The sequence below is a fragment of the Calypte anna genome, chromosome 1 (assembly GCF_003957555.1).
Source record: "Calypte anna isolate BGI_N300 chromosome 1, bCalAnn1_v1.p, whole genome shotgun sequence".
Lineage (NCBI taxonomy): Eukaryota > Metazoa > Chordata > Aves > Apodiformes > Trochilidae > Calypte > Calypte anna.
This window is the reverse complement of record NC_044244.1, coordinates 1,856,782-1,871,448: the sequence shown is the minus strand read 5'-3', so window position 1 is coordinate 1,871,448 and position 14,667 is coordinate 1,856,782. Positions and strand designations below refer to the sequence as shown.

At 42.5% G+C, this 14,667-nt stretch overlaps 1 protein-coding gene across 2 annotated transcripts in view; it reads left to right on the top strand.

The window, feature by feature from the left end:
• Window positions 1-14,667, top strand: part of EXOC4 (exocyst complex component 4) — a 445,477-nt gene that overhangs the window by 24,154 nt on the left and 406,656 nt on the right. The window contains exon 3 of one of the 2 annotated variants that reach the window (XM_030457542.1): window positions 3,038-3,232. In XM_030457542.1, coding sequence (XP_030313402.1) covers window positions 3,038-3,232 — 195 coding nt within the window. Of the gene's footprint in view, window positions 1-3,037; window positions 3,233-3,750; window positions 3,826-14,667 lie in introns of those variants that run through there. The other variant, XM_030457550.1, reaches the window with a different exon arrangement.

The following is a 14,667-nucleotide window of genomic DNA, read 5'->3' as shown; positions in this document are numbered from 1 at the left end:
ATGCATTCTAAGGGTAAGAGTTCATTCTAGGATTTATGTACAAAGCTGAGCACTTTGAAAGCAAAGATCAATTTTACTAAATTTGAAATAAACTGGAGCCAGTGCTCTGTTTTCACACACTGTTGTAAGCTTTGCAGAGGTCAAAACAAACATACAGGGGTATCACCTTTTGGCCCCACCTGGAAGAATGACTGTAAAGGTGAAGGACCTTTTGGTATTTAAGTTTTCTGATTAATTTTGCTCAATATGTATTTGAGTAGCTTTGACCTAATCTCATGGAAAACCCCAGATCTGGTTTGTCATCAATCTGTATGAAATGAGCAGATTTTCTTTTGATGTTGCCCTCCTGTGAAAGGTGGATGATCACACAGTCATTTACTTGCATTACAAATTGTGGAAGTGAGAGATTGTCCAGATCCTTCTCTGTATCCATCTTTTTTTACTCAATTCTTCTATGAATTCTTGTTTGGAAAGCTTTCATTTTTGAAGCCAGCTTTAGAGGTGTTACCACTCTGAAACTGAATTATAAATTAGAAACCATTTGACCTACCAAGGGGAGGTCTTTTTCTTAAAGACTTGCTGCTCATTCTTTGCTCTGTTCCCAAGTGTAGATAGAGTTGATCTTGTCAGTGCAGGAATAGGAATGTTTTGGGAGATTCCTTTTTTTTTGTTTTGCAGAAATAATTTGGCTCTATGAAACACCAGTCCCCTGATGATGGTGTGTTGGATCAGTGAAACATTTTAAATTAAGATGCTGAATTGGGCCCAGTTCTGTTTAATATCTTTATCGACGACTTAGACGAAGGGATTGAGTCCATCATCAGCAAATTTGCAGATGACACCAAGCTGGGAGGAAGTGTGGACCAACTCAAAGGCAGGAGGGCTCTGCAGAGGGACCTGGACAGACTGGAGAGTTGGGCTGATTCCAACGGGATGAGGTTCAACATTCCAAGGGCCGGGTCCTGCACTTTGGCCACAACAACCCCATGGGGAGCTCCAGGCTGGGCACAGAGTGGCAGAAAGGGACCTGGGAGTCTGGATTGACAAGAAACTGAACATGAGCCAGCAGTGTGCCCAGGTGGCCAAGAAGGCCAATGGCATCCTGGGCTGGCTCAGGAACAGCGTGGCCAGCAGGTCCAGGGAAGTGATTCTTCCCCTGTACTCAGCGCTGGTTAGGCCACACCTCGAGTACTGTGTCCAGTTCTGGGCCCCTCAGTTTAAGAAGGATGTAGAGGTCCTGGAACAGGTCCAAAGGAGGGCAACCAGGCTGGTGAAGGGACTCGAGCACAGGCCCTATGAGGAGAGGCTGAGAGAGCTGGGGCTGTTCAGCCTGAAGAAGAGGAGGCTCAGGGGAGACCTCATTGCTGTCTACAACTACCTGAAAGGAGGCTGTAGCGAGGTGGGAACTGGACTCTTTTCACAGACGACCTTCAACCAGACAAGAGGACACAGTCTTAAGTTGTGCCAGGGGAGGTTTAGGTTAGATATTAGAAAGAATTTCTTCAGGGAGAGGGTGATCAGGCTATGGAATGGACTGCCCGGTGAGGTGGTAGATTCTCCGTCCCTGGAGACATTTAAAAAAAGACTGGATGTGGCACTCAGTGCCATGGTCTAGCAACTGCTCCGGTGGGTCAAGGGTTGGACTAGATGATCTCTGAGGTCCCTTCCAACCCGGCTAATTCTATGATTCTATGATTTTATGATAAATCTGAAATGAAATCTGTAAGCATTTTAGCCTGCCTCTGCTTTTGCAGCAAGTTGTGGTACTTTTAGGTTAGCTCTTCTGTTGGCTGAAGTTTGTTTTCTATGTTACCTTTTTCAGAAGGATATTTTGGAAGGTGATGTTATTGTATGGATGTCTTACTCTGGATAGAGGGTGACTTATGTTGCTAATGATATTTACTCATTGTCTGGTTTTGGGTCTGTGTGTGTTGAATGTATTTTTTTTCAAACTGCCTTTACACAGGCAAGGTAGGAGAATGTGCAGCTGAAGTGGGATTTCTGGAGTGCTTTGAAGGCTCATTATTGAAAAATAAATTGAAAGGCCTCTTTCTGAGTCTCCTTCATGTGTAATTCAGTGAGAATTCAGCCAGGGAAAAGGTTGGACCCTAAGTATTCATAATTTACCACAGCAGCAAGAATAGTGTGAAAGCAATGTGTGAAGTTGAGTTGTTAATTGCTTCCCCATTTTAATATGTGTTATTGATTTGCATTAGGCAAGAAGAGCTGGGTTCAACTGACCTTACCAGAGGCCATGGGGGGAACCCGAAAGTGGGGAATGCAGGCTGTGTGTTTGGACAGCAAGAATAGAGAAGAAAAACTATCTCAAAAAGGGAAAAAGAGTAGTAGAGATTTTGACACTTAAAGAGGATGGCATGAGGCTTGAAAACAAACTAAATGCCAAACACTATGGTGTTTCTTTGGGTGATGTAATGGCCTTGATTAATAATGGAAATGATGAATTGAACTGTATCTGAAGTGCTGTTTGTCCCAGTGACACCTTATCTCTTAAAAAAAGGTGTTGCTCAAGGTATTGAAAGAATGTTTTTCTACTCTTAAACAGTCAGCTTGCAAGAAATGGACACCAAACTTCAAGAAAGGAGGAGACGTGCCAAAAGATTTAATAGGCAGATGGAAAATGTTTACAGCAGAAAAAATTAGTGGTAGCTTATTTGCTTTCACTGAAAATTGGATTCTTGCTGTATGCCAAAATACTGAATTGAATTTTGGAAAACGTGCAAATAAGCCTTCAGTCATGTTAATAGGATCCTGCTGCATTTGTTCACGTTGTGATACCTCAGTTAAATTTTCAACAGTGCCACAAAACTTGTGCTAGAAAACATTTGGCTCTGCAAGCAGTTTCCCTTCAGCCAAAGGAAGAACCAGAAAATTTCAGGAACTTGGATTTGGTTCTAGCCCTGTTATTTTTGGAATTCCTAATAAAGTAAACGTGGGGAAGGGCTGATCTGTGTTAGAAGAGCTGCTTACAGGCTTTAATTAAAAAGGTTTAATTAATCCTTTGACATGTTGCTTGTAGGTGAAGGAGAATCTGCTGTCGTGCAAGATGCTGCTGCACTGCAAGAGGGATGAGCTGCGCAAGCTGTGGATTGAGGGGATTGAGCACAAACATGTCCTGAATTTGCTGGATGAGATAGAGAACATCAAGCAAGTGCCTCAGAAGCTGGAGCAGTGCATGGCCAGCAAGGATTATCTCAATGCCACAGACATGCTGGTAAGATGTGGTACCTAGAGCTGGGCCAGGATCTACCAGAAACACATTGGTCACCTGCAGGACAGGTCTGCCTTCTGTGCTGCTTTTTACCTGCTTAGTTTCTTCTTCTGTCATTTGCTGCTTTCTTGTACTCTTCTTTTCCATTTGGTTTGCTTCTGAGCCTTGCTGACTGCACTTAAGGTCACAGTCTCCCATCTTCCTTGATTGTTTCTCATCAACATCAAGCAAGTGCCTCAGAAGCTTTAGCAGTGCATGGCCAGCAAGGATTATCTCAATGCCACAGACATGCTGGTAAGATGTGGTACCTAGAGCTGGGTCAGGATCTACCAGAAACACGTTGGTCATCTGAGTGCTCACCTGCAGGACAGATCTGCCTTCTGTGCTGCTTTTTACCTGCTTAGTTTCTTCTTCTGTCATTTACTGCTTCCTTGTACTCTTCTTTTCCATTTGGTTTGCTTCTGAGCCTTTCTCTTGCACTTAAGGTCACAGTCTCCCATCCTCTTTGACTGTTTCTCATCAACATCAAGCAAGTGCCTCAGAAGCTTTAGCAGTGCATGGCCAGCAAGGATTATCTCAATGCCACAGACATGCTGGTAAGATGTGGTACCTAGAGCTGGGCCAGGATCTACCAGAAACACGTTGGTCACCTGCAGGACAGATCTGCCTTCTGTGCTGCTTTTTACCTGCTTAGCTTCTTCTTCTGTCATTTGCTGCTTCCTTGTCCTCTTATTTTCCCTTTGGTTTGCTTCTGAGCCTTTCTGCTTGCACTTAAGGTCACAGTCTCCCATCCTCTTTGATTGTTTCTCATCTTTCAGAGCTGTCTTTACCTGTTGTCCTGATCCTGATGCTTTCTCTAACAATTTAGTTTTTTAACCCATTTAATCTGCACATAGGATTTCCTTCTGCTTTTGCAACCTGGTGCTTTGTATTAAAATGAATTTCCCAGACACCTGACTATAATATCTATCTTATTTTTATGGAAGAAATTAGCTATTTCTCTCCTGCTTCATTTCCCGAAACACTCTTACAGCTTGGGTCATTATTCTGAGGAGAAACCATCTTTCACTATTTAGGTGTTTACCTCTCATTGTTCTCCTCTAGATATTTTACCAGGACTCTTAATCCTTCTACTTATTTCCAGCTCTTTTTTTTAATCTGTTTTTCCCTCCTTACAAATACTTTTCCTTCTAACTTTCAGCTCTTTTATAAGCATAACTTTCAATTCCAGTCTTGTGGTGGAAGTAGAAGTTTCTTTTTATCAGGCCAGGTTGGATGGGGCTTGGAGCAACCTGGGCTGGTGGGAGGTGTCCCTGCCTTTGTAGGAGGCTTGGAACCAGATCTTGAAGGTCCCATCCAACCAAAACCAGTCTGTGATTCTCTAAGCATAATCCCTGCTCTTTCTCTTGTTTCTGAACTTAACAAGAATGTCCTCACCAGTTTCCAGTCCTTTCCTTACTGGAACTGTTTTCTACCAGTATTTAAAATGTTAAAAGGGAGAGATGGTCCTTTCCCTCTGCTCAGCCCTGGAATATGGAGTCCAGTTTTAGGCTTTTCAGTAGAAGGAAGAGATGAAGTGTTGTGAAGGATCACAGAGGTTGTTAAGGGACAGGAGGATCTTCTCTCTATGGAGAAACAGAGATCTGGGACTGATTCCAAGAACAGAATCCTCAGGGTTCTAAATGTCTGATGGGAGAGTGCAGAGAAAACAGAGCTGGGCTCAGCAACAGCAGAGGCAATGGGCACAGATTGGGATTTAAGAAATCAGGTCTGAATGGCTTTCCTTTAATGTAAGGGTGGTTGCACAGTTTGCCTGGAATGGTTTTGGGTTCTCAGTCTGTGGAAAAAATTCAAAACTAGACTGGATGGAGACCTGGACAGCTGCCACTAGGGGACCTAGTGCTTGAACAGGGAGAGGGTTTACACGTTCTGTGGAAGTCCTTTCCAACCTGAAGCTCTAAAGGATGCAGAAATGAAGACAAAAATATATCTGTTCATATTCTTTGTGCTTGCCAGAGAATGCCTTTAAGGAAATATTTTCATTGCTTTCTTCTGTTACTGTTTTTGGAAATTTGCTGTTCTTTTTGTTACTCTTATCTGAGCCTCTTTTTTTTTTTAATAAGTCACTATAAATGAATGAAGAGCTGGAAATTTTAGTGTTGTCAACTCATATTCTACAGCCCAGCTTCAAATTTTAATTTCCTTCTTTCTGTTTTATCTCATTTTATCATGAACAGAAATCTCTAAAACCTACCATTTCCCTCTGAAACATTTTTCAACTGTTTGTTGTCAGTTTCCTCATCCCTGTCTCTGATGGGGTGTGTAACTCTACCTGGATTTTGGTTGTGGCTGTCACATCCTCTTCTCTGATTTCACTCTGCTGTCACCTTCCTGTTTTCTGGTGCTCACATTCTGTTTTCTGCCACACTTGGTGCACTCATTTTTCTATTCTTCCTTTCTAAAACCATCTTCCAGGAACTCTTCTTATTTTCCTTCGAGTCTCACTGTCTTTTTAGTATGAACTAAACTTTTTAATAACTAACTTTTTAGTGTGAAAGGTCTTACACCTTTCCCACAGTATTGTTACTTGTCTGGGATGGGTAATGGATCCATTTCTGTAGTATAATGTGAAGTGCAGTTTCTATGATACTTGATAAAATGTTAGGTTAAACCTATTAAAGTTCCTGAAAACAGATCAGCAAGGCCATGACTTGAGGCAGTGTCTATGAGAAGAATGAAGTCAGGTTTTCCCAAAGGTGGTTTTTTTTTAGGTTTTTGATGTAGAAAGTTGGAGTGTGGTCTTTTCAGTTATGAGAGATGAAGTAGAAGATAAAAATTCAAGATTTTGGTATAGTGGGGGGAAAGCACAGTATTCAGAGTTAGCATCAGTGTCAACTGAAAGGTTAATCAATTGATGCTTTCTTTTGTTAATGGACTTCTTTGACTTCTTTGAATATGCTTGTTTTTATTTAAATTATTTTCAGAAGGAAATCCATAAAAATAAATAATTTTCTGTCTGGAATACAAGATGAGAAGTATAAGAAATAAAAAGAATGCTTAGAACTTGTCATCTAATGTTTTTTAGAAATGGTTTGCAATCTCAGCTCAGGAAGGAGATTGAGGTGCTGGAGCAGGTCCAAAGGAGGCAACTGGGCTGGTGAAGGGACTGGAGCACAGATCCTCTGAGGAGAGGCTGAGGGAGCTGGGGGTGTTGAGGCTGGAGAAGAGGAGGCTCAGGGGAGACCTCATCACTCTCTGCAACTCCCTGAAAGGAGGTTGGAGCCAGGGGGGGGGTTGGTCTCTTTTCCCAGGCAACTCTCAGCAAGACAAGAGGGCAGGGTCTCAAGTTGTGCCAGGGGAGGTTTAGGTTGGAGATTAGAAAGAATTTCTTTCTGGAGAGGGTGATCAGGCATTGGAATGGGCTGCCCAGGGAAGTAGTGGATTCTCCGTGTCTGGAGCTATTTCCAAAGAGCCTGGATGTGGCACTGAGTGCCATGGGCTGGGAACTGCAGTGGGAGTGGATCAAGGGTTGGACTTGATGATCTCTGAGGTCTCTTCCAACCCAGCCAATTCTAGGATTCTATGATTCTATTTGTGATATCTCATTTGCTTGCAATATATTGTGTCTGCAGTTTATACTTCTATACATCCACACTCTCCCTGTGTGTGTAGGTGAGGCTGCCCGAGGCCAGGAGAGACACCTAATATTAGATTTCACTAAACCAAGGACTTCTGTAGTTCACCATCCTCTTTGTTGGTTGTTTTTATTTCCCAGCATATATTATATTTTCTAAGGAATCAAACGGTAATGACATAAAAAGCAGCTGTTGGATTTTAATTTTTTTTAATGTCAGTAATGCAGATAAGCCTCAAGTGAACACTGAGCACACACTTTCAGCTGTCCATTGAGATTTGCAATTATCATTTGAAGAGAAGTGGACTTGTAATAAAGAAATAGTAACCTGCATTTAGTGACTGCATTTAGAGCTTTTTCATGGACAAAAATCACTGTAGGCTCAATGGCTTTTGCCATTTTCTGTTAATACTGCCCCTGCAAGCCTGTTGTAATCACTCACTGCAGGATAATTCCTTTCTCCTTTTATATGATATGAATATTATGTAAAATAATTACTAAACTGCCAGGGATGCTGAGTGGCTATAGATCTGTCCTTTTGTTTCATTCCTCCTAGTAAACAGATGCTTGTGGCTTAGAAAAAAAAAACCCAGTGATCTGACAAGGAGCTTGTATCCCTCACATGGAAATTGGAGCAGTGATTAATAGTGTTGCCTGTAGCCTTGTGATACATACAGTGGAAATTAGACCTTTGCAGACACTGTGTTAAGTTGATGCAAGCACTCTAATGACATAATTTCTGGTTGCTGCCTTGCATTTCTGCAGTCTGGTCTTTGTATTCCACTCACATTAATTGAAGTAATTTTGCCACTGAAGCATGTTTCAGACCTCTGCATTTAAATGGAAATTTTAATTCCCTTATTGTTTGGGGAAGATGGCTGAAGATGGCTTGTTACAGGTTTCATTATCACTCAAAACTCTTCAGCTGCTGGTTCTAATGTGCAATGACTGAGTAAATCTGGGTAGATTTGTTAATAAAAGAATGGCAGCTTTTCCCAGGAGGATGAACACAATGCAGAGGTATTTTGTGACAGCTTACATTTGTATGAAGTTAAAAATTTTAAGTGGCAGCTTTTTATTTTCTCTATTCATCTAAAGTAGTAGAGATGAGCTTCAGGTATTCTGTACTCATCTTCTGTATTCCTCCAGCATCACTTGGGTGAGCAAAGCTGAGATGAACACACTTGTTCTTCTGTAACTGCACCTTAGACAGTTTGAGTTCTTTTGAACCTGGTTCCATCCTCCTTTGAACTGTGAGAATATGAAGAATTGTGTGAATTTGGAGAAATCTAGAGGGTCTGGGAACAGGTGGAACTCCTGTTTAGGATCAAACACATTTTGGTTATTTGCAATTTCTGTAGATGCTTTTTTTTTAAAGTATGAATTTGTCAAAGTATACAGAGTTTTAAAAAATCTTTCAATTCCAATAGACCATGAAACACTTTGAATCTGATTCTTTAGTGTGTGAGTGCTGTTCCTTTGGGGTGGGATTGTGTCAGGTAACAACACCATGAAACTACAGAAATATATCCATAGGATAGCAATGAGGATAATGGCTTTTTCAGTTGGAAGTTTTTTTGTTAGGACAGCAAGAAGGAAAAATTAAGGTGGAAAGGAGGACATGTGAAGCCTTATGATTAGTCTGCAGTTAAGTTTAACTTTACACTTGTGTAGGAGCATAGGTAGATGTGTTTTACTCATGAGCACCTTGTTCTGGCTTTGTCCAAAAAAATAGGAAGCTGAAGTGGCAGTAATTTGTTTCTCAAGAAGTAGACCAAGGAATGCTCCTACTTTCTTTCTTTTTCAAGGGTAAAGACTTCTATTTCAGTTTCCTTAGATTGGGGATATAATAACATATTTCACCTCCTCTTTCTGAGGTGAATAATAGCATCAGGCTTTTCTCAGAGCTGGCTGCTTTTTGACTGTAAATTTGCATTGCTGCCAGTTTGCTCAGCTTCTAGAGTCGAGCCTGTGGCTGTTATTGTTGTTGCATTCAATTAAATGTATTTGGTGTGGCATCCAGCTGTACAGGAGAGGAAATTGGTTTGCAGGTAAATTAGGTTGTTTTCAGTTGTGCTGATGTAGCATAGTTTAAAGCAAGTTCACCACTTGCGTCCTTATGATGCATTAAATTGATTTTTGCTCTCAGCTCCATGGACTGTAAGATGAGGATTGGGTTAATTTTTTGAAGAGCATTACTTTGTTTTGAGATCTAACCTTTCTGTCAGGGATATGAGTCTAAATAGAGATGCTGAACAGCTCCATTGTCTGTCTGCCAAAAGATTTGATTTAAAAAAATGGGGCTTTTTTTTAACTACAGGGCTTTACACAATGACTGGGCTGAGAACATAGTCCCAAGTTGAAGATCTTGTAATAAATGGAATGGCTGTGCAAAAATGTCCATAAAACTACTGAGGCAGTCATAAGAGAGGTGGTACAGGAGAAGGAAATCAGAATCAGAGAATGTTTGGGGTGGGAAGGGAGCTCCAGAGATGTCCCAGTGCAACCCCCCTGCCCCAGCAGGATCCCCCAGGGCAGGATCCCCCTCTGACCACATCCAGACCTTCCCTGATGTTAAGAATATCACCAGATATTCTAGAAGCACTCGAAGCAAAAGCTTCTGGGCAGGACTTACTTGCACATGAAGAGTAAAATAAAATGAGATGAGGAAGACAATGGGACTATACCAGGACACAATAGTGATTTCCCCAAGCATGGTGTGAACCATGTCCTTCACACAAAATCTTCCCAAAAAAACACAGGAATATAGAATGTTTGGGGTGGGAAGGGAGGTCTGGAGATGCCTCAGTACAACCCCCCCCCTGCCCCAGCAGGATCCCCCAGGGCAGCCCACACAGGAACACAGCCAGGGGGGTTTGGAAAGGCTCCAGAGAAGGAGACTCCACAACCTCTCTGGGCAGCCTGGGCCAGGGCTCCCTCAGCCTCACCCTCACCAAGTTTCTCCTCATGCTGAGCTGCAACTTCCTCTCTTCTCCCTTCAACCCATTCTTCCTTGGCCTCTCCCTGGCCACCCCCAAAAAGAGATTGGCCCCTTCCTCTTGCCCCCCACCCCTCAGCTATATTGATGGACATTCAGCAGATCCCCTCTCAGCCTTCTCTTCTCCAGCCTCCACAGCTCTTTAAATAGAGAAAAGGTAGGAAATAAGATATTTTGGAGAACAGTGGATGAGGACAAGCAGCCTAAGGTGCTGTGGGAAGTAGGAGCCAAATGAGGTTAAAAGATTGAAATGTCTCCTCAGGAGCAAAGGTGATGCTGCTCTGAGCCCACACCTGCATGTTTGATCTCTTGCTTGGGCCATAACCAATGTGTCCTACACAAGAAGTGTTTCCTGCTTTCCTATGCACTTCTGGTAGTTTAACCTCTACAAAGGCATTTGGAGTGATCTTGGCAAAAAACATGAGATGGTTGTTGTCTTGGACAACTTGGAGAGTTTGAATGTTACTTGAATGTAACTGCTGCCCCTTGGTTTCCTCAGTATAGTACAAGGAGACTCTGTCAATTAAAAGTATTGTGTAGTGAGCAGACTTCTTGGGCTCTAAATACTCTAGAAAAATGAAATTAATGAAAATATTGCAACACAGTTCTTGGTATTTATTTTATTTACTATCTGCTGTTCAGCTGGAGCAATGAAAATCAATACAAACAGGTTTTCATTTTGTTTCTGGGTTTCTTTTTTGTAGAGCTGGGATTCAGGTACTGCTGTGAAACAGTTTTGAATTTTGGATTTAATGCCATAAGTGGAAATTAGAGACTTCTATTGCTTTGGGATGCTCTAGAAATGCTTCTATTACAAAGTTTCAGTTTTGGCCCTTCCTGAAATTCTTCTGAATTGCAATAATATTTTCCCAATACTTCTCAGTTTTGCCCCAGCTAACATTTTGTCTTGTCTTTGTTGACTTCACTGATTACAAAGAAGCCTTTCAGAAAATGGACTTGAGAAGCTGGGATCTCAAGGATTCAGGTGTCTCATTTCAGGTTACCTACTGAGGTGTGTGTTTATGCTTAAAGGAACTGTTTTCTCTTAGTTTTTAATGATTGTCAAGCCTTGTGATTTCTGTTGGATGTATGGATAGGAGGAAAGAGGCAGCTTTGTTATAATGAAGTTGATGGATGTGTGGGATGTGTTCTGCTGATTCACACAAACATGGAAGTCATGGGCTTGTTCTGTCTGCTCATTTATTTGAAATACTAAATCTTTCCTCAGCTGCTAGGATTTATTAGTATTTTTCTGCCTTCAAGAACATTGTAAAACGTATTTACTTGAGCTTAATTGAATACTCCTATGTTCCTGATATGAGACATATTGGTGCTACCTATTGATAGAACTTTTCCCACTTCTTTTCTGGATCTTTTGTTGTTTTTTTTTCTCTTTAAATTCTGTTTTCTAATCTCTTTATATTTGGAAATATTCTTGCTAGGCTAGCTTTCAGGACAGAAGAATGTGGGGACTTTCTTTGCCTTTGAAACCCCTTAGATATTTTTTTCCCCTCACTATGCTTATCAATAACTTCATCTCATTCTTTTTACCCTGTAATTTCCATTATCTGAGTCAGTCTATTGCATTAAACTCTCAGCACCTGATCCTGCTTCATTTGCATTGACATCTGCTTGACCTCAGCCCCTCTGCTCTTGGTGAATGCACCAACAAGCATTGATACCTCTGGGGTATTATTCTGGGACTCTTTAGCTCTGCTAATAACAATCATTCATTTAAGCTGATGAAAGTTTATTAAATAAGAAAACATGCTGTAATGAGGGTGGACTAGAGGTGTCTTAGCATCTTTTTCTGGTGAAAGGAAGCCACAGCTCCACAACCAGACACTTCTGAATGAAAAGTGACAGGAAGCTGAACATGAGCCAGCAGTGTGCCCAGGTGGCCAAGAAGGCCAAGGGCATCCTGGGCTGGCTCAGGAAGAGCGTGGCCAGCAGGTCCAGGGAAGGGATTCTGCCCCTGTGCTCAGCTCTGGTGAGGCCACAGCTTGAGTCCTGTGTTCAGTTCTGGGCCCCTCAGCTCAGGCAGGAGATTGAGGTGCTGGAGCAGGTCCAAAGGAGGCAACTGGGCTGGTGAAGGGTCTGGAGCACAGATCCTCTGAGGAGAGGCTGAGGGAGTTGGGGGTGTTGAGGCTGGAGAAGAGGAGGCTCAGGGGAGACCTCATCACTCTCTCCAACTCCCTGAAAGGAGGTTGGAGCCAGGGGGGGGTTGGGCTCTTTTCCCAGGCAACTCTCAGCAAGACAAGAGGGCACAAAAGGTCTCAAGTTGTGCCAGGGGAGGTTTAGGTTGGAGATGAGAAAGAATTTCTTTGTGGAGAGGGTGATCAGGCATTGGAATGGGCTGCCCAGGGAAGTAGTGGATTCTCCGTGTCTGGAGATCTTTCCAAAGAGCCTGGATGTGGCACTGAGTGCCATGGGCTGGGAACTGCAGTGGGAGTGGATCAAGGGTTGGACTTGATGATCTCTGAGGTCCCTTCCAACCCAGCCAATTCCATAATTCTATGATTCTATGAAAGGGAGAAGCATCTGCAGTGTTTTGATAGATGCTTTTGGGAATGGGCATTTCTGAATATTACATTTAAGCTTTCCTGAATTTAATGTAGATGCAGTGATGAGAAATTCTTTGCTCAAGGCAACTGCTCCTGTCATTTAATGATGTTTCCTTTCTTGGAAGTGTGCTCTGAACAGCTTAAGAGTTTTGTGGTTGAGTTTACATTTGCTTCCTTTTTAATTCACAAACCTGGTAGTATTTCATACCTTAAAGTTAATATTTCTTTTGCCACTGGTGGTGTTTGTATTTTTAACTTTAAAGGCCTGCTATGGGCTTTATTCTCTGAGCCATTTACATTTGTATCACTTCATCTTGAATCTGGGAGAGTGAAGAACCATCCAGAGTAAGTGCTGGTTAGAGAACAGTTAAAGAACTTAAAAGTGCACAGGACCCTACAGCCTGATGAAATACATCCATGGGCCCTGGAGGAACTGGCTGAAGCTTCTGGGCCACTAGCCATCAGGTTTGAGGATTTGGCAGTCTGTAAAAGCTCCCATAAATTGGGAAAGGGGAAATATAACCTCTACTAAAAAGGAGTAAAGAAAACCAAGGGAACTACAAACCAGTCATTCCAGAGTTGTGGCTGCCCCCTCCCTGGAGGTGTTCCAGTCCAGGTTGGATGAGGCTTGGAGCAACCTGGGCTGGATGAGAGGTGTCCCTGCCCATGCAAGGGGGTTGGAAGGAGGTGATCCCTAAGGTCCCTTCCAACCCAAACCATTCTGTGATAATTAAACCCACACTGTAGTGTGAGAGAAACAGTTGGGCAGTCGAAGAGACTTCCATCCTACCTGTCACTGGTAATAAAAAAAAAAAAAAAAGGGGGTAAAACTGGATGGGATGGTTGATTTAGAAAGCAAAATTAGGGAGTTTGGCTTGGTGGAATTTGATTATCTGGAAAAAAGTCCTCTACTCTGTGAAGGTATTAAAGAAGAATTGTGTTGCCATCAGATGCACTTTCTGGCTCTTGGGCACTGTGCAATGTGCTGGCTGCTTGTTGCCTCCTCTTGAAGCAGTAATGTTGCTGGCTGTGCAGGTGGGAGTCCTGATGTAAGGAGCTGTTTAAAACAAACCAACCCTACAGACAAGAAGTAACCCTTTTACTCTGTTCCTCTATGTACATTTCCCCCCTCCTTCCCCCACCAAATGATCTCCCACTGAGTGCTCATGTCAGGATGAGCTCTTTCCATCCCCCCTGAACACTTTTTTTGTCTGTGGAGCTCAGAATCTTTCAAACTTGTCCCTCCTTCTGCACCAGTCCCCCCCTTTCTGCATCATTTGCTCAGCATATCCATTTGTCTCCAGAAAGGGAGTCACCTCAGCTCTTTGGAAAATATTGCAAAGGAATCATCATCCTCATTTCTGCAGTAGCTCTTTGTTTGCTTCTAGCTTGTTAATTCTCACAAGATTGTTTAAAGGTGAACAAAATCAGCAGCAATTTCTTCCATCATAATATCCACTATGTTCATCAACAGCACAGTTCATCATCAGTGTTTCACAGCTTCTCATTAAGCCTCACCTCCTGTGTGCATTTTCTTTTTCCTGTTATTAAGGGGAAGGAGGCAGTGACAATCAGGGATTTTTACCTCTGATCCGTGTGATTTTCAGAATTTCCATACTTTGCAGCTAAAGGCTCCCTGTTTTGGGACCACCTGGGTGTTTTTAAAGTTCAAGGTCATCTCAACAAGTCATGTTCACTGCTTGCTTGGGTACACACTGTGCTTGAACCCTGATCTGTGGCAGTTTGGTAGCAGACAATTCCCCATCTTCAGATTTCTTAAGTGCAGCCTGGATGACAGTTTTCCATGTGTCCCATTATTTGGACATCCCACTCAAAGCAGGTAAGTTCTGAGCTTCATCTTCATTCACCTTACAGCCAAAATAGTGGGTAAATAGTGACCTGAAATTCAGGCTTTCTTGACAAGCCTCAGTCAAGCTTCTAATTAAAAAAAACAGGAATGCAGTTTAAAACCAGCCTTAATCTGTTACACATTATGTGTTTCCAGCACTGGAGGCTCAAAGCAGGCAACAGCCTCCTGCTTTTTGGATGTTGGCTGGTGAAAGGACTGGTACATCTTGTCCTACAAGTGAAAGCTGAGAGAGGAGGGGGACTGCTCAGCTGGGAGAAGTTTCAAGAGGGATCCTCACAGTGTTTATGAATACCTGAAGGGAGGGTGCAGAGTTGGAGCCAGGCTCTGTTTGGTGCTCAGTGGTGGGACCAGAGGCACTGGGCTCAAACTGAA